The sequence below is a fragment of the Branchiostoma floridae genome, chromosome 10 (assembly GCF_000003815.2).
Source record: "Branchiostoma floridae strain S238N-H82 chromosome 10, Bfl_VNyyK, whole genome shotgun sequence".
Lineage (NCBI taxonomy): Eukaryota > Metazoa > Chordata > Leptocardii > Amphioxiformes > Branchiostomatidae > Branchiostoma > Branchiostoma floridae.
Window position 1 is genome coordinate 13,230,325 of NC_049988.1, and position 12,036 is coordinate 13,242,360.

The 12,036-nt window shown below is 38.7% G+C and overlaps 1 protein-coding gene across 2 annotated transcripts; it reads right to left on the reverse strand.

The window, feature by feature from the left end:
• Window positions 1-10,943, reverse strand: LOC118424442 (coiled-coil domain-containing protein 89-like). 2 transcript variants are annotated; one of them, XM_035833008.1, is made up of 8 exons: window positions 10,722-10,943; window positions 8,937-8,972; window positions 7,706-8,256; window positions 6,766-6,863; window positions 5,998-6,134; window positions 5,353-5,435; window positions 5,013-5,106; window positions 1-598 (listed from the first exon to the last, which is right to left on the reverse strand). In XM_035833008.1, the coding sequence occupies exons 1-8, from the start codon at window positions 10,779-10,781 to the stop codon at window positions 509-511; spliced, it is 1,149 nt and encodes a 382-aa protein (XP_035688901.1). In that variant the 5' UTR covers window positions 10,782-10,943; the 3' UTR covers window positions 1-508. The 2 variants fall into 2 exon arrangements, with proteins under 2 accessions (XP_035688901.1, XP_035688902.1); XM_035833009.1 differs by lacking the exon at window positions 8,937-8,972 and having other exon boundaries at window positions 10,722-10,941.
• Window positions 10,944-12,036: the final 1,093 nt, after the last annotated feature.

A 12,036-nucleotide genomic window follows, 5' to 3' on the forward strand; every position in this document is an offset into this window, starting at 1 on the left:
TTTACAAGTCAGTGCTTCAGTTTTTAATACAACAAAATTTACATTTACTGTGAAACTGATATGTTTGGTAGTTGAAATACTGATTTATCAGATATGTACATTCAAGCATATAACATAGTCTTTGAATACATTTTACAGTGGTCAACATAGATGATATGTTTGATCATGAATTCTTTAATTCTTAAAATACAACATGTTACATTCATTATTACATTAAAAAAAACATACATTTTGGATATGAGTAGAAAGTCAGAAAAAATGCATGGAAGTTTGAAAAGATCATGAACTGTTTTGCAAACCACCTAGTAAAACTGACCAGTGACAGGTTTATTATGTGTTCAGTATCATGGCCTTTCTTGTAGTCCTTCCAGAAAAGTTGATATGGTTTTGTATGAGGATTGAGATGCCAGCATCTCAAAACTCTTAGCTGTGTTTGCAATTTGAACTGCATCACTGTTGAAATTACTCCCCAAATGTTCCTTTTCTCACACGATGTTGTTCCGACACCCTACGTCCCCACCAGATGTCTCAGTCTAGCATTCAGCTCCTTCTCTTTTGTCAGAAGACTGTTGGTGTGCTTTTTGTAGGCACCAAACTCCTAAAAAAAAGAAATATCATAGTTAACATCGTAGAGGAGATGAAACTGGAAATGCTGGAAATGGCTGGGACATATTCTGCGTATGAACGAGAACAGACACTTGCACCCATATGTCGCCCTCAATTCAAATTAAATCTTAAGGGAAACGCACATGCACCTGTGCATGTGTGAGGTATCATTTAATGGGTCCCAATTGCACGGGTGCCTGTCAGGGATGTAGCCCTGGTCAGACATCAAAGCCACAAATTTGTCCCAGTGGACAGCCAAAGGGGATACCACTTGGTGTTCAAGGCCACGGCATCTGTATGTTACCCGATCCCTGGTTCCTTCATTTAAAGTCCAACTTAAATTCAACCTGGTGGCTGGGCCCAGTAGCCATACTTATTAGTACTAAATATAATAAAAAAAAACTGCTAATTAAAAATCTATCAGTGCCATAAAAAAAACTTGTCTTTCACACAATTACAGTGACTTTTACTCATGCACAACCTTAACTTTGATAATGCATAATGTACCTCTTACATGTGCATCATATAAATGTGTTAGTTATAGCTTAACAGTGGTGCCAAGAGAAGCCTTGGATGCATATCTGACTGTAATTATAACCAATAACATTCAATAAGAGGTACGAGGGGGGTTCAATAAGTTCTTTGCCTCACCAAGAAATAACAAGCACAACTCAGATTTTCAGGCACAACTTCATAGTATGAAGTCTTTTATCAATATCCTCCAAATTACAAATCATTGGAGTCATTACTTTCCAGGCATTCGTTTTTCCTAAATTAGAAGGTAAGTGGCGAGAAAAAAAGTTGTGTGAATTGTGATCAGACATGTGTGGGTCTAGTTTCCCATGCCATAAATTAACAAAAGACGTTGTCAAAATGTTTGATAATGATTCTCTTCCTATTTCAAGCAAAAAGAATTGGGTTTCTAACTTCCAGCAGCGCAAATTGACCCACACACTCAGGTCAGGTCAATTGTCCACGTTTTTTTCCTTCTCCCTCACCTAACGTTACTGGGTGTCGCCTGCAAAGTAATGATCACACTAATTTGAATTTTGGTACATATTTATATAAGACTTTATACTTGACATCTATGCTTCGAAATCTGAGCTGTGCTTATTTTTTCTCGGTAAAGTCGGGGACTTATTGATAACCCCACGTACATGTATAAAGTCTTATATAAATGTGTACCAAAATTCAAATTATTGTGATCATCATGTTGCAGGCGACACCCAGTAACGTTAGGTAAGGGATAACGAAAAAAAAGGTGGACAATTGATCTGCAACCTGAGGTGTGAGGTCAAATTGTCTGATCACACTTCACCCTTCTTTTTCTCCCCACTTACCTTCTAATTTAGAAAAAACGAATGCCTGGAAAGTAATGACTCCAATGATTTGAAATTTGGAGGATATTGATAAAAGACTTCATACTATGAAGTTGTGCCTGAAAATCTGAGTTGTGCTTGTTATTTCTTGGTGAGGCAAAGAACTTATTGAACCCCCCTCGTAATTGCTTGACGTGTGTGCCTATCATGTATATATATATATCAAACATTACACATTTCCTGCAGACTGTCTACCAAAATTGAAAAGAGCCAAGGATAGATATAGATAACTATCACGTATCCCTCTAATACTTTGTCTCTCATATTACAGTTACTGTATAATTCTGTATTATGTACAGCACATATTGGGTCGGTGTCAAAGTATAAATATCATCTGGATATTGTTGGCAGTGAAATCAGCCTGCTGCATAGAGCTGACATCTGCTGAAATTTAAAAAAAAACAAGATCTCCACTATGGCCAGTATTGAGGCAAATTACTAACAGTATTACCTATAAGTCTGGCCGTGGAGACTTAATTTTGGGAGGAAAAAAAATAGAGAATTTTCAATGACAGAACATCAAGAATGTTTTCTTTGGCAAAAACTGCAAGCATTAAATAAACCACCCTGAAAATTTCAACATTTACAGTATCATCCAATTGTCCTCTCCTGTGGTGGATGATGCCATTGACCTTACAATGTCATCATTACTGACAATTACATGTACTAACTTAAACTTTAATTAGTAAGACCTTCTCTAAATTGGATCTTATTGAACTGGTGTTCAGATATCTCCATCTGCTGCTGTCATGAAGCCATTCAAATGTGTTTTCTACTCATTAGTACTTGATAACTCGACATACAGTCACTCCGTGAAGGGTCGATGCCCTGCCCTGAGGTGCAACATCATCAAAAAGGCATTATTTAGTTTCAAGTCATGTGCATTTACAAAGTACAGGCCTTTGAGCCTTGTTACATGTTGATAATTTAGTAAGGAAAAGAAAAGAAACCACAGAGCAATGCAAATAAGGTAGTGATCAGAAAAGTCAGTCAACATCAGTTTCAAACAGGTAAACTTTAATTTGGTAAAGCATGTCAATTTTGCAGAAAGGAAAACCAAGATGGATGTAGAGAAAAATAGCAAACTTTGTTTCAGGCTTAACAGCTTATAGAGTAGGAGTGCGTAATTGATACATTATATGAAATATTCCAACACTATAAGGGCAGTATGAGTTGTCTTAGGTGTATGTTTGCTTGAATTTTCATATGTTCAAGTGTTTAATACTTTTGTCATATCTTCCCATTCCATCTAATACAAACTTGTTGCTCAATGTGTGTGTGCATAATGATAATGATGATGATGTTTGTACATAACTAGAAACATGTGCAACACTACTCGTGAAATTCAACTTCTATTAGGATCTCCTTCACATGGGTCACAACCAAGCAGGGCTCTAGCCAGCGTCCGTTTTTCCGTCAATTGACAAAGGTTTGCTGCGTGTGACGGAAAAATTTTAAAAGCAATCCGTCAACCTTGACGGACAAAAATTCTTGGTGGAAGCTATAGGCGGCTTGGGGATGCCATCCACGGCCGTAAAAGCCACACAATGTTTGTTTTGCTATTGTTATGATTGTTGACAGTGTGTGTCGGCGCCCTTTTGCATACAATAATCTCATTAAAAACCGTTTTTTCAAGGTATCAGTTCAGTCCCTCTAACTCCTGGAATAGTGTTTTCGCGACAATGGGAATTGGCTGACGGAAGAAAATTTCGAGCTGGCTAGAGCCCTGCAACCAAGCGATCATTAAATCATTGATAAAGTGAACTTTACAACATGTTTGATGAAAACTGGGCACAGATGTTCAGAGAAGAGGAAAGCTGGGGTCTGACCTTTCTTAACCCAATCATGACTTGTGTTCAAATTGGTTTCTTGGAAAGGTACGTTAAAGGTACTTTATCATGTATTGCACGAACAAATCTGTATTTCCAATAACATAACAGGGCACACTGCTGACATTGACCTAAGGTAGCATATAGTTTTGGCAGGTACAATTGTACATGAGTTCCAAAGGCAGTCCACATGATCATGTTTAATGACTCCCTCTGAGCTTTTCTTCCAGCTGTCTTACTGCTTCTATTATGGAGGACAGAAGCCACAGAAGTTTCTCCATGTGAACTTGACATGATGTCAAGGACCTCACAGCTACTCAGCTGGCTTAATTGGCATCCTCTGTAGTCAGTCTACTAATGATCATCCATTGAAGTCATTACATTCCATTAGCCTCACTCAAGGGTATATACTTTCTGCATACAGGGTTCGAAATACCACCTGTATATGCAGGTTAGTGCAGGTGAAATTGAAGCTGTGCAGGTATTTCTGGTGTCTACCTGCACCTAACCTGCACTGGTCCATGTACTGGGTTTTATACATAAATGTCCTATGATGTCTACTAGGTGCATTACCTGCATTAACTGTTACCACCTATAAAGTATAAAAGAAAAGATAGCAATGGTTCCTGAACAATTTTGATATAATCCATACTTGGTGTTGTGCAGGTAAAATTTGTCTGGTGCAGGTAATTTTCATTGTTACCTTGGGGTTCATCCATCTGGGGATGTTATGGAGTCTCTCCAGAAGACACTGTCACGCATGACATGAGTTATTCTTCAAACCAATGAGAACTTTGAAAAAAAAAGACCTTATATTGTACATGCTAGGTTCATGAACCTTCTTGATGCTACTGATCATCATGCCCATACCCCAAATGTGTACTTAGTAATACATGTATGTACCAAATGGTATCCCTTTCAGTACCAAGGAGAGATACATTACAGTGATCATTCAGTTCAATGTCTCTCACCATAAAGGTAGGTATGTCAGCACTCTCCTTAGTACCAAACTATGTTGATCATGACCCCTACCCAAGTAACATGATCTACTGTGTATACCCCTAGCAACTGTGCATACGTGTTTTGTTCTTACTCGCCCCTACCCCACAAAATACACAGCTGAAAATGATCCCACACACACACAAGCACACATACACGCACACACACACAAACTCAAATACACATGGCTTCGACTTACTTTAACCATAGTCTCCACCCTGTCCTGAGCCTCTCCCAGCTCCTGCCTCAACTTCTGCACCTGAAGGTTGGCATCAACTGCAGCAGCCTCTCTCCTGAAGGAAAAAGGGTATCAAAGAATATCAGAAAATCCGCAAAAACCAAGAACTAATCTGACAAAAAAGTGATACAAGAATAGAGGTCTGCCATCTTGCAATGCTAATGAAATCAAAATCAAATCAAATTGGAACTCTTAGAGACTCTCAAAACTCTCACTATACAAATCTAATTTGTACTTCTGAAAATTTACATACATGTACCTCCTATCCACACCTTGAGATCAACACAGAAATGTGACTTACTCAAATCTGGCAAGTGCTGCTTGTTTTGCCTTTTCTGCTTCATCTATTTTCTGCTGGAACTTTTCTGCCTCTTTCTGCTTTTCCTGAAATCATAAAAAGACTCGGGTCATCATTTATCCTAATTGGGTCACAGGGAACTCTGTCACATGAAAAAATACATGAATTCAAATTGATTTAAAGAGTTGTACTAATGTAGCATCTGATTCAGTAATCCTTGGGTTTATACATTTCAGTTATCTAGATTAAAGGGACCCGTGAGAAGGACTCTATAAGACCATTTTTTTTATGTGGCAGTATAATGGAAACTGGTGGAATTATGAGAGTTGATTTTAGCTACAAAGCAATTCTTTGGTTCTTGGTAATTTTTGTGTACATTTTAGGTCATCATGAAAACAGTCAGGGATGGGAGAAAAACTGGCATCTGACTTTATTCACTCCAGACTTTCCTTTGGAGTCCATTTTCATGATGATATTCCAATCTAGCATTTTTTTCTACATAGGAGAAAAGGGGAATGAATTGGTGTAGCCTTAACACCTTTGATAATAATAATGAATATTTTTGAACATGTAAAAGTACAAAATACAAGGATAACACAAGAAGAGAGCAAGCTGACATGATAGCAGTTAGATGACAGAAGATGTCACCTGGATGATTTTCCCCCTCTGCATGGACAGGTCCAGTAGTTCGTCTCGCTCCTTACTCAACGCCCTGAGACGTTCCTCCACTTCTTTACTCACAGTTTGTCTTTCATGCTTGACAGACGAAAGCTCTGACTGAAGTTCTGAAGAGAATATCAAACAAACATCATCATGTCACACTCAATTGAAACAGCTTTGATGCAATTAGCCAGCAAAAGGGTATGTCACCCCGTAAGGGCGGTATAACCCCGTCGTGTGTAAACATGTGTGATCACGTCGACCGATGATGATGATGATGATGATATATGCAATGTTTTATAGAAATTCTTAATACAGATTTGCAACTTGCTTTGCTTGCAATCATTCAAACAACGTTTGGAAACTAGAGTGAGAAATCATCTACAATGAAATGGTCTATGATGATCAAAATACATAGTGTCATGGTGATTGAAATAGAAGGTGCAATTCTAATCAAAATGACACATTTTAAAGTGCATGTAATAATGATTTTGTATGGTAGGTTCTATCAGCAGGGCTCAAAATAATGGGGTTTTGTGCACCCATGTGCACCCAAAATTGGAGCTGTGCACCTAATTTTTTCCTCACAGAGGGGAATTTCTCAGAACATATCTAACTGAAATTCTCCGTATGACTGAGCTGTTTATGGTCTCAATGTACATGACTACATGAGCCCCTGAATCTCAATGTATATGATTCATTTACATTGAGACATCAGTACAATAAGACAAGAAAGTTGTCTTGTTGTCCTCTTACCACTGATTTTAGCCTGTGCCTGTCTGAGTTGTTCCTCTAGAGCTGACAGTCGGGAGTTGTGTGCCTTTTCCTGCTGTTGGAGTTCTTGTGTTAAAGAGCTGTGAGGGGTGAGATTCAGAAACAGATGCAGACACACAGTACGATGCAACATAGTCATCATCACAAAAGACTTGGAGTGTGTATGATGCAGTCATCTTTCACAGTTTAACACGTTCATTGAAAGCATACCCTTAAACATGTTCAATAAAAGCATACCCTTAACAAAACGCATTGGCCATACAATTTGGAAATCAAAATTTATCCAATCTAATAGCTATTGGACTGAGCAAAGCACTTTCAAATTAAACAAATACTTGTAGCCTCTTACAGCTTTAACTTATATATCTGATATTTTTTTAAAGTTCTCTGGTACTCAACAGATCATATTGACTCCAGCAGGGATCTTCATGCCTTGTTGAAAATCAAAAAATCTTGAGATTTATTCTAAAAATCTTTTTTTGGGGGTATTTTATGGTAAATCTTGAGATGTGTCTTGAAATTTTTCATGAGAATCTTGAGATCACTTCATTTATTAAGTCTAAAGATTCTTTAAAAGATTCTTTAAAATTCTTTCCCAGAACCTTTCAAAGCATCCCAAGATGCAAAAAGTTTTTATAATAATCATCTGGTGTATTTTGCCAGCCAGTAGGTATCCCAAGTATGAGTAATGAGGCTGTTTTGCACAAATAAGGGCCAGGTACATATGGTTTAAAAGTAATGATTTTCACTATCACCAGTGCATTTAAGAAAGTAAAAGAAGACCCATTGCAAAATGTAAAAGGATAGACTATGATTCAGATTTCTCAAGTCACATTTTATGACAATATGAGTATCTAACTTCTTAAGATAAAATCATCAAGAATTGTCATTATTAATAAATCTTGTCAGTGTCCCAACTTACTTGCATTTCTCCTCCATTTTGCTCCTCTGTCTGTTCAGACTGGCCACCTGTTCCTCCAGTGCTGCTATCCTCTGGTCTCTTTCCTCCACCGCTTTGTTGAACAACCTCGCATTCTCATCTCGCAGTCTTTCGTTCTCCTTTCTCAGTTTCTCGTTCTGTCGTTTGTATTCATCCTTGAACTTGATCATTTCTTCGTGGTTTGAGGCCAGCTCATGAAACCGCTCGTCCAGAATGTTGAACTTCCTAATCTCCTGTTCTAGTTGTTCGGCTGCTTCGTCTCGGAATTTTCTCAACTCCGCGTTTACTCTCTCCAGCGTTTGGACACTCGCAAGGTGCTCATCCGAACGTCTTTTCAGGATACAGATGAGTTCTGACTGTTCGTCAATGCGAGAACGTAACATGGCATTCTCTGACATGTCCGCGTTTGCAAAGCCGAGTAGGTTTTGCACGATCTCATTGTTTTTACCCTTTTTGTCCGAGTTTTTGTCTGAGTTTGTGACAGATGGGGAGCTTGAGGAAGTCAGCGGAGGAGCAGTCTCTCCATCTCCAATCTGGAAAGTACAAAAATATAATCGTGTGAATCTAATGACTTTGATACTTTGATGAACATTAGACATCCATGTAATAAGATATGCCAAAAAGCCGTTACTCAAGCAACTGGATATGATTTTGAAAACGGTCAGACGTTTCAGATATCATCCACAATATTTCGTCAGTGACACTGAAGTAATCTGGATGAAACAGGTCTTTTATAACTTTGATCATTGTCATCATCAAGTATAGCAGGGATCACGCTAAAGTATGTACCACTTAACTATGAAAATTAAGGCAAGACCAATTGATACAATCATTTTCTCTTTAAAATCAAACCATTTCAAAGTTCAAATGCATGTCCTTGCAGATTTCTGTCATACCAAATGTCTACATTGATGCAAAAGATGACCCCAAAACAGCATTTCTCAGACTTGCCATAATGCCCACTTGTAGAAGGTTTCCTTTCATTCACACAGTTTGTCTCAGTATTTGAATGTGCCAGTCAAATTTAAGGACATTTTATTGAGTGGAAAAGAAGCTAATATAACATGTTAGAAGATTGTGGTTGGTCATCACCAAGTAGCTTAATGTTCGTGGGGTTAAGTGAAAGAAAAAATGAATGTAAATTAACTTGCAGGTGCAGGTATTACTCTACAGGCTACACAGGTGCTGCACACCACATCACACCTGGACTCACCTGTTCCCACGTGAGTTTGTAAGATGTGCCCCATTCCTGTTGCACAAAAAAGGTACACGTATCACACCTACATGTTCTACTGTTCTAAGCTATAAGCTTTATGTGCCTTCTGTAATCTCCAAGCATATTAAAGTTAGGATGTGCTGCTGTCAGAGGTAAGACTACGTATACATTTACAAGTTAAAAATAAAAGACTAGATGTACAAGTTAAAAGTACACACAGGTATGTCACCTATACACTTATTGCTCTAGCTTAGTAAGCTGTGTGTCTTGTTTGAACTCCAGGCAGATGTTGGACTGGGTTGCTGTCATTTACTATTTAGAAGTACATTTGGAAGAACAGATTTAACGTTAAGTACATTTAGAAGTATAGACGTACATGTGAAAGTACTGCAGATTGGTGTACATTTAGAAGTACCGAGGTACAAGTTGGAAGTACAGGTATCACACCTACACACTCTACTGTCTACTGCTAAAAGCTAGAAGCTGTGTGTCTTATCATCACTCTTATGTAATCTCCAAGCAGATGCTGGGCTGGGTTTCTGTCAGAGGTACATAGTCTTTAGAAGTACAGACTAAGGTACAAGTCAGAAAAGTACAGAAAAGTATCACACCTACACATTCTACTTTCTAGTTAGCTACAGTTAGCTACAAGCAGATGTTGGAGGAGGGGTTGGGTCAAAGACAGCCAGAAAACATCTTCCTACCCTATGCCTTAAGCCTTCTAATTTATGTGTTTATGCATTTGTACCAAATTGTCCCAAATTGATGACATGTCATATCCTTACTACTAGGGCTGGGTATCGGTACAGCGTACCGGTACAAATCCGGTTTTTCTTATTGGACCGGTCCAGAAAAACCGGCCCTGAAAAAATTAGGTGGACCGAATGTTGGACCGATTACAAAATTAACAGATTATTTTATCAGGCATTCACACGTTTTAGTGCTTGTAGATGGAAGCAAACAACAAGAGTGAAGTAGAGTAGAGTTTATAGTAAATTCTACCAAGTTTTACAGCCAATCGTACCGGTGCAGTTAGCGTTGTATAATTTTAAAGCGCCAGTGTGAGTCTAATACTTCACCAAACAGATTTCTTTGTAGTAAAATGGACCATTGGTATGAGTCATACTGCATCAGGTCCAGGTTCAGGTCCGGACCTGGACCTAATTCTTTGGACCTGAACCGGACCTGGACCTGAATTTTCTGTACCGGTACCCACCCCTACTTACTACTGTGTACCACGTGCAGGTTAATCGACTGCAGGTGACCAACCATACGTTCATTAGATTCAGAAACTTAATAAAATGTTATTTTGGTTTGGCATAGTTCGGTTTTTAAGAGGGTGCCCAGTTACGATTTCGGCAGTAAGCTTAAGAACCCTTCTAGGAAACTCTAGTACCGTAGATCAAACAGTCTTGTCAACGTTGTCAGTAAATATTTTGATGTACTAATTTGTGTAATGCAATTATCGTGACATTTTGGCGGCAAATATGAACCAAGAACAGTTCAGTTCATTTGTATATGGTTATGTAAGTCTGTGATGGGTTTGTATTTACTAAAATCGTACGGGAAATACTAACAACACCTCTTGTGTGTAGATTATAACGGTATGCATAGCTTTCGAAATGGGAGGAAATAAATGTGTTTTCGTCCAGAATTCCGTGCCAAAATGTACCTTGCTTTTGCCACAATGACGTGCTTTCCCTGTCAAAAACATTGCCTTCTGTACAATCTGTATGGCTTTAGATAATAGAAAACTACACAAACAAGCTGTTCAGTTGTTACCTGGTGGCTCTGTTCGATCATAACTTTCAGGTCCCTCGGGGTTCTCATCGAGGAAGCCATTTTGAACCACTTGTTGATGAAAAATATATCCCGTCAGCCACCGCGCGGACAGGAAGTTTACACCACCGCGCGTCGGTTGCTTAGCAACAGCCTACGCCTCTGACGGGACACCTGCGAACTGCAGGAGTGGGCGTCCTTTGTGCTCGCTCCTACGAATTTGTGTGCTTTTAAATTAGCTTTTGTCTTGAAAAAGGAGCGAGGAAGGGGCGTCTTAAGGTGCGCCCCCTCCGCACTTGTGTCAAGCTTGCGTCACTGCGGGATTCGTTCACTGCGTCAATGTTTTGGTATTTTCGCCGTTTTTTTTTATAATTTAGATATTGCGTAATACGGAAAAGTATGACTTAAAGGCGACAGAATACACAAAAAGAAAGAAAATCCGTTCTTTATCTCTGAAATTTGTGGAGTATCTTTCGAACCCCGCAGTGACGCAAACTTGACAGTGTGGTGGTGAGCGCACCTAAACTCACAAAGCAGAGGTTCGGCTCCGGCTGCTCTTGTCTTGACGTGTTTAAGGCGCTTACTAGTATGTCAAATGATATGAAGAAAACGGTACAAAATAGACAGTCACTGCGGGTTTCGTTCACTGCGTCAATGTTTTGGTATTTTTGCCGATTTTTTTATGATTTAGATATTGCGTAATACTAATACGTAAAGGTATGACTTAGAAGACAACAAAATGCACAAAAAGAAAGAAAATTTGTTCTTTATCTCTGAAATTTCCCTCGAACCCCGCAGTGACGCAAGCTTGACACAAGTGCGGTGGGAGCGCACCTAACTCTCAAAGCAGAGGTTCGGATCCGGCTGCTTTTGACGTGATTAAGGCGCTTTTGTCAAATGATATGAAGAAAAGGGTACAAAATAGACAGCCCCACAAAAGCGCCAAAACTGTGACGTCAAACACAGCAGGATTCGAACCTCATTTTACATAATGAACATGTGGCATGAGCATATCTAGGTCAAACACTTCCTAAGTGAAAAGATAACATCTTTTGATCTGTATAAAGATAACATTTGATTTATGATCATCATTAGCATGCATCATTTACACCAGTGGGTGACATTAGATTAATTTTTCCAGTATGACCTGCCATTCATCACAGTAAAGGCCATTCAAACAAGGGGGTTCCTACGTAAATCAATCTATTTCATATAGTATCATTGATTGAAATGACAACTACAGATGTTAGGGGTGCAAATTGTCATATTTTTTTAAAAACTAAACTTATATTTCTTAGAGGCATGCATACAGATATAA

What these genes read in the sequence shown, in the direction of transcription:
- LOC118424442 (XM_035833008.1), bottom strand. Translation starts at nt 10,781, where the DNA reads ATGGCTTCCTCGATGAGAACCCCGAGGGACCTGAAAGTTATGATCGAA. An exon ending in ACAAACTCACGTGGGAACAG is followed by an intron (nt 8,257 to 8,936) that starts GTGAGTCCAGGT and finishes TGTACTTTCCAG; the next exon opens with ATTGGAGATGGAGAGACTGC. An exon ending in AGAGGGGGAAAATCATCCAG is followed by an intron (nt 5,436 to 5,997) that starts GTGACATCTTCT and finishes TTATGATTTCAG; the next exon opens with GAAAAGCAGAAAGAGGCAGA.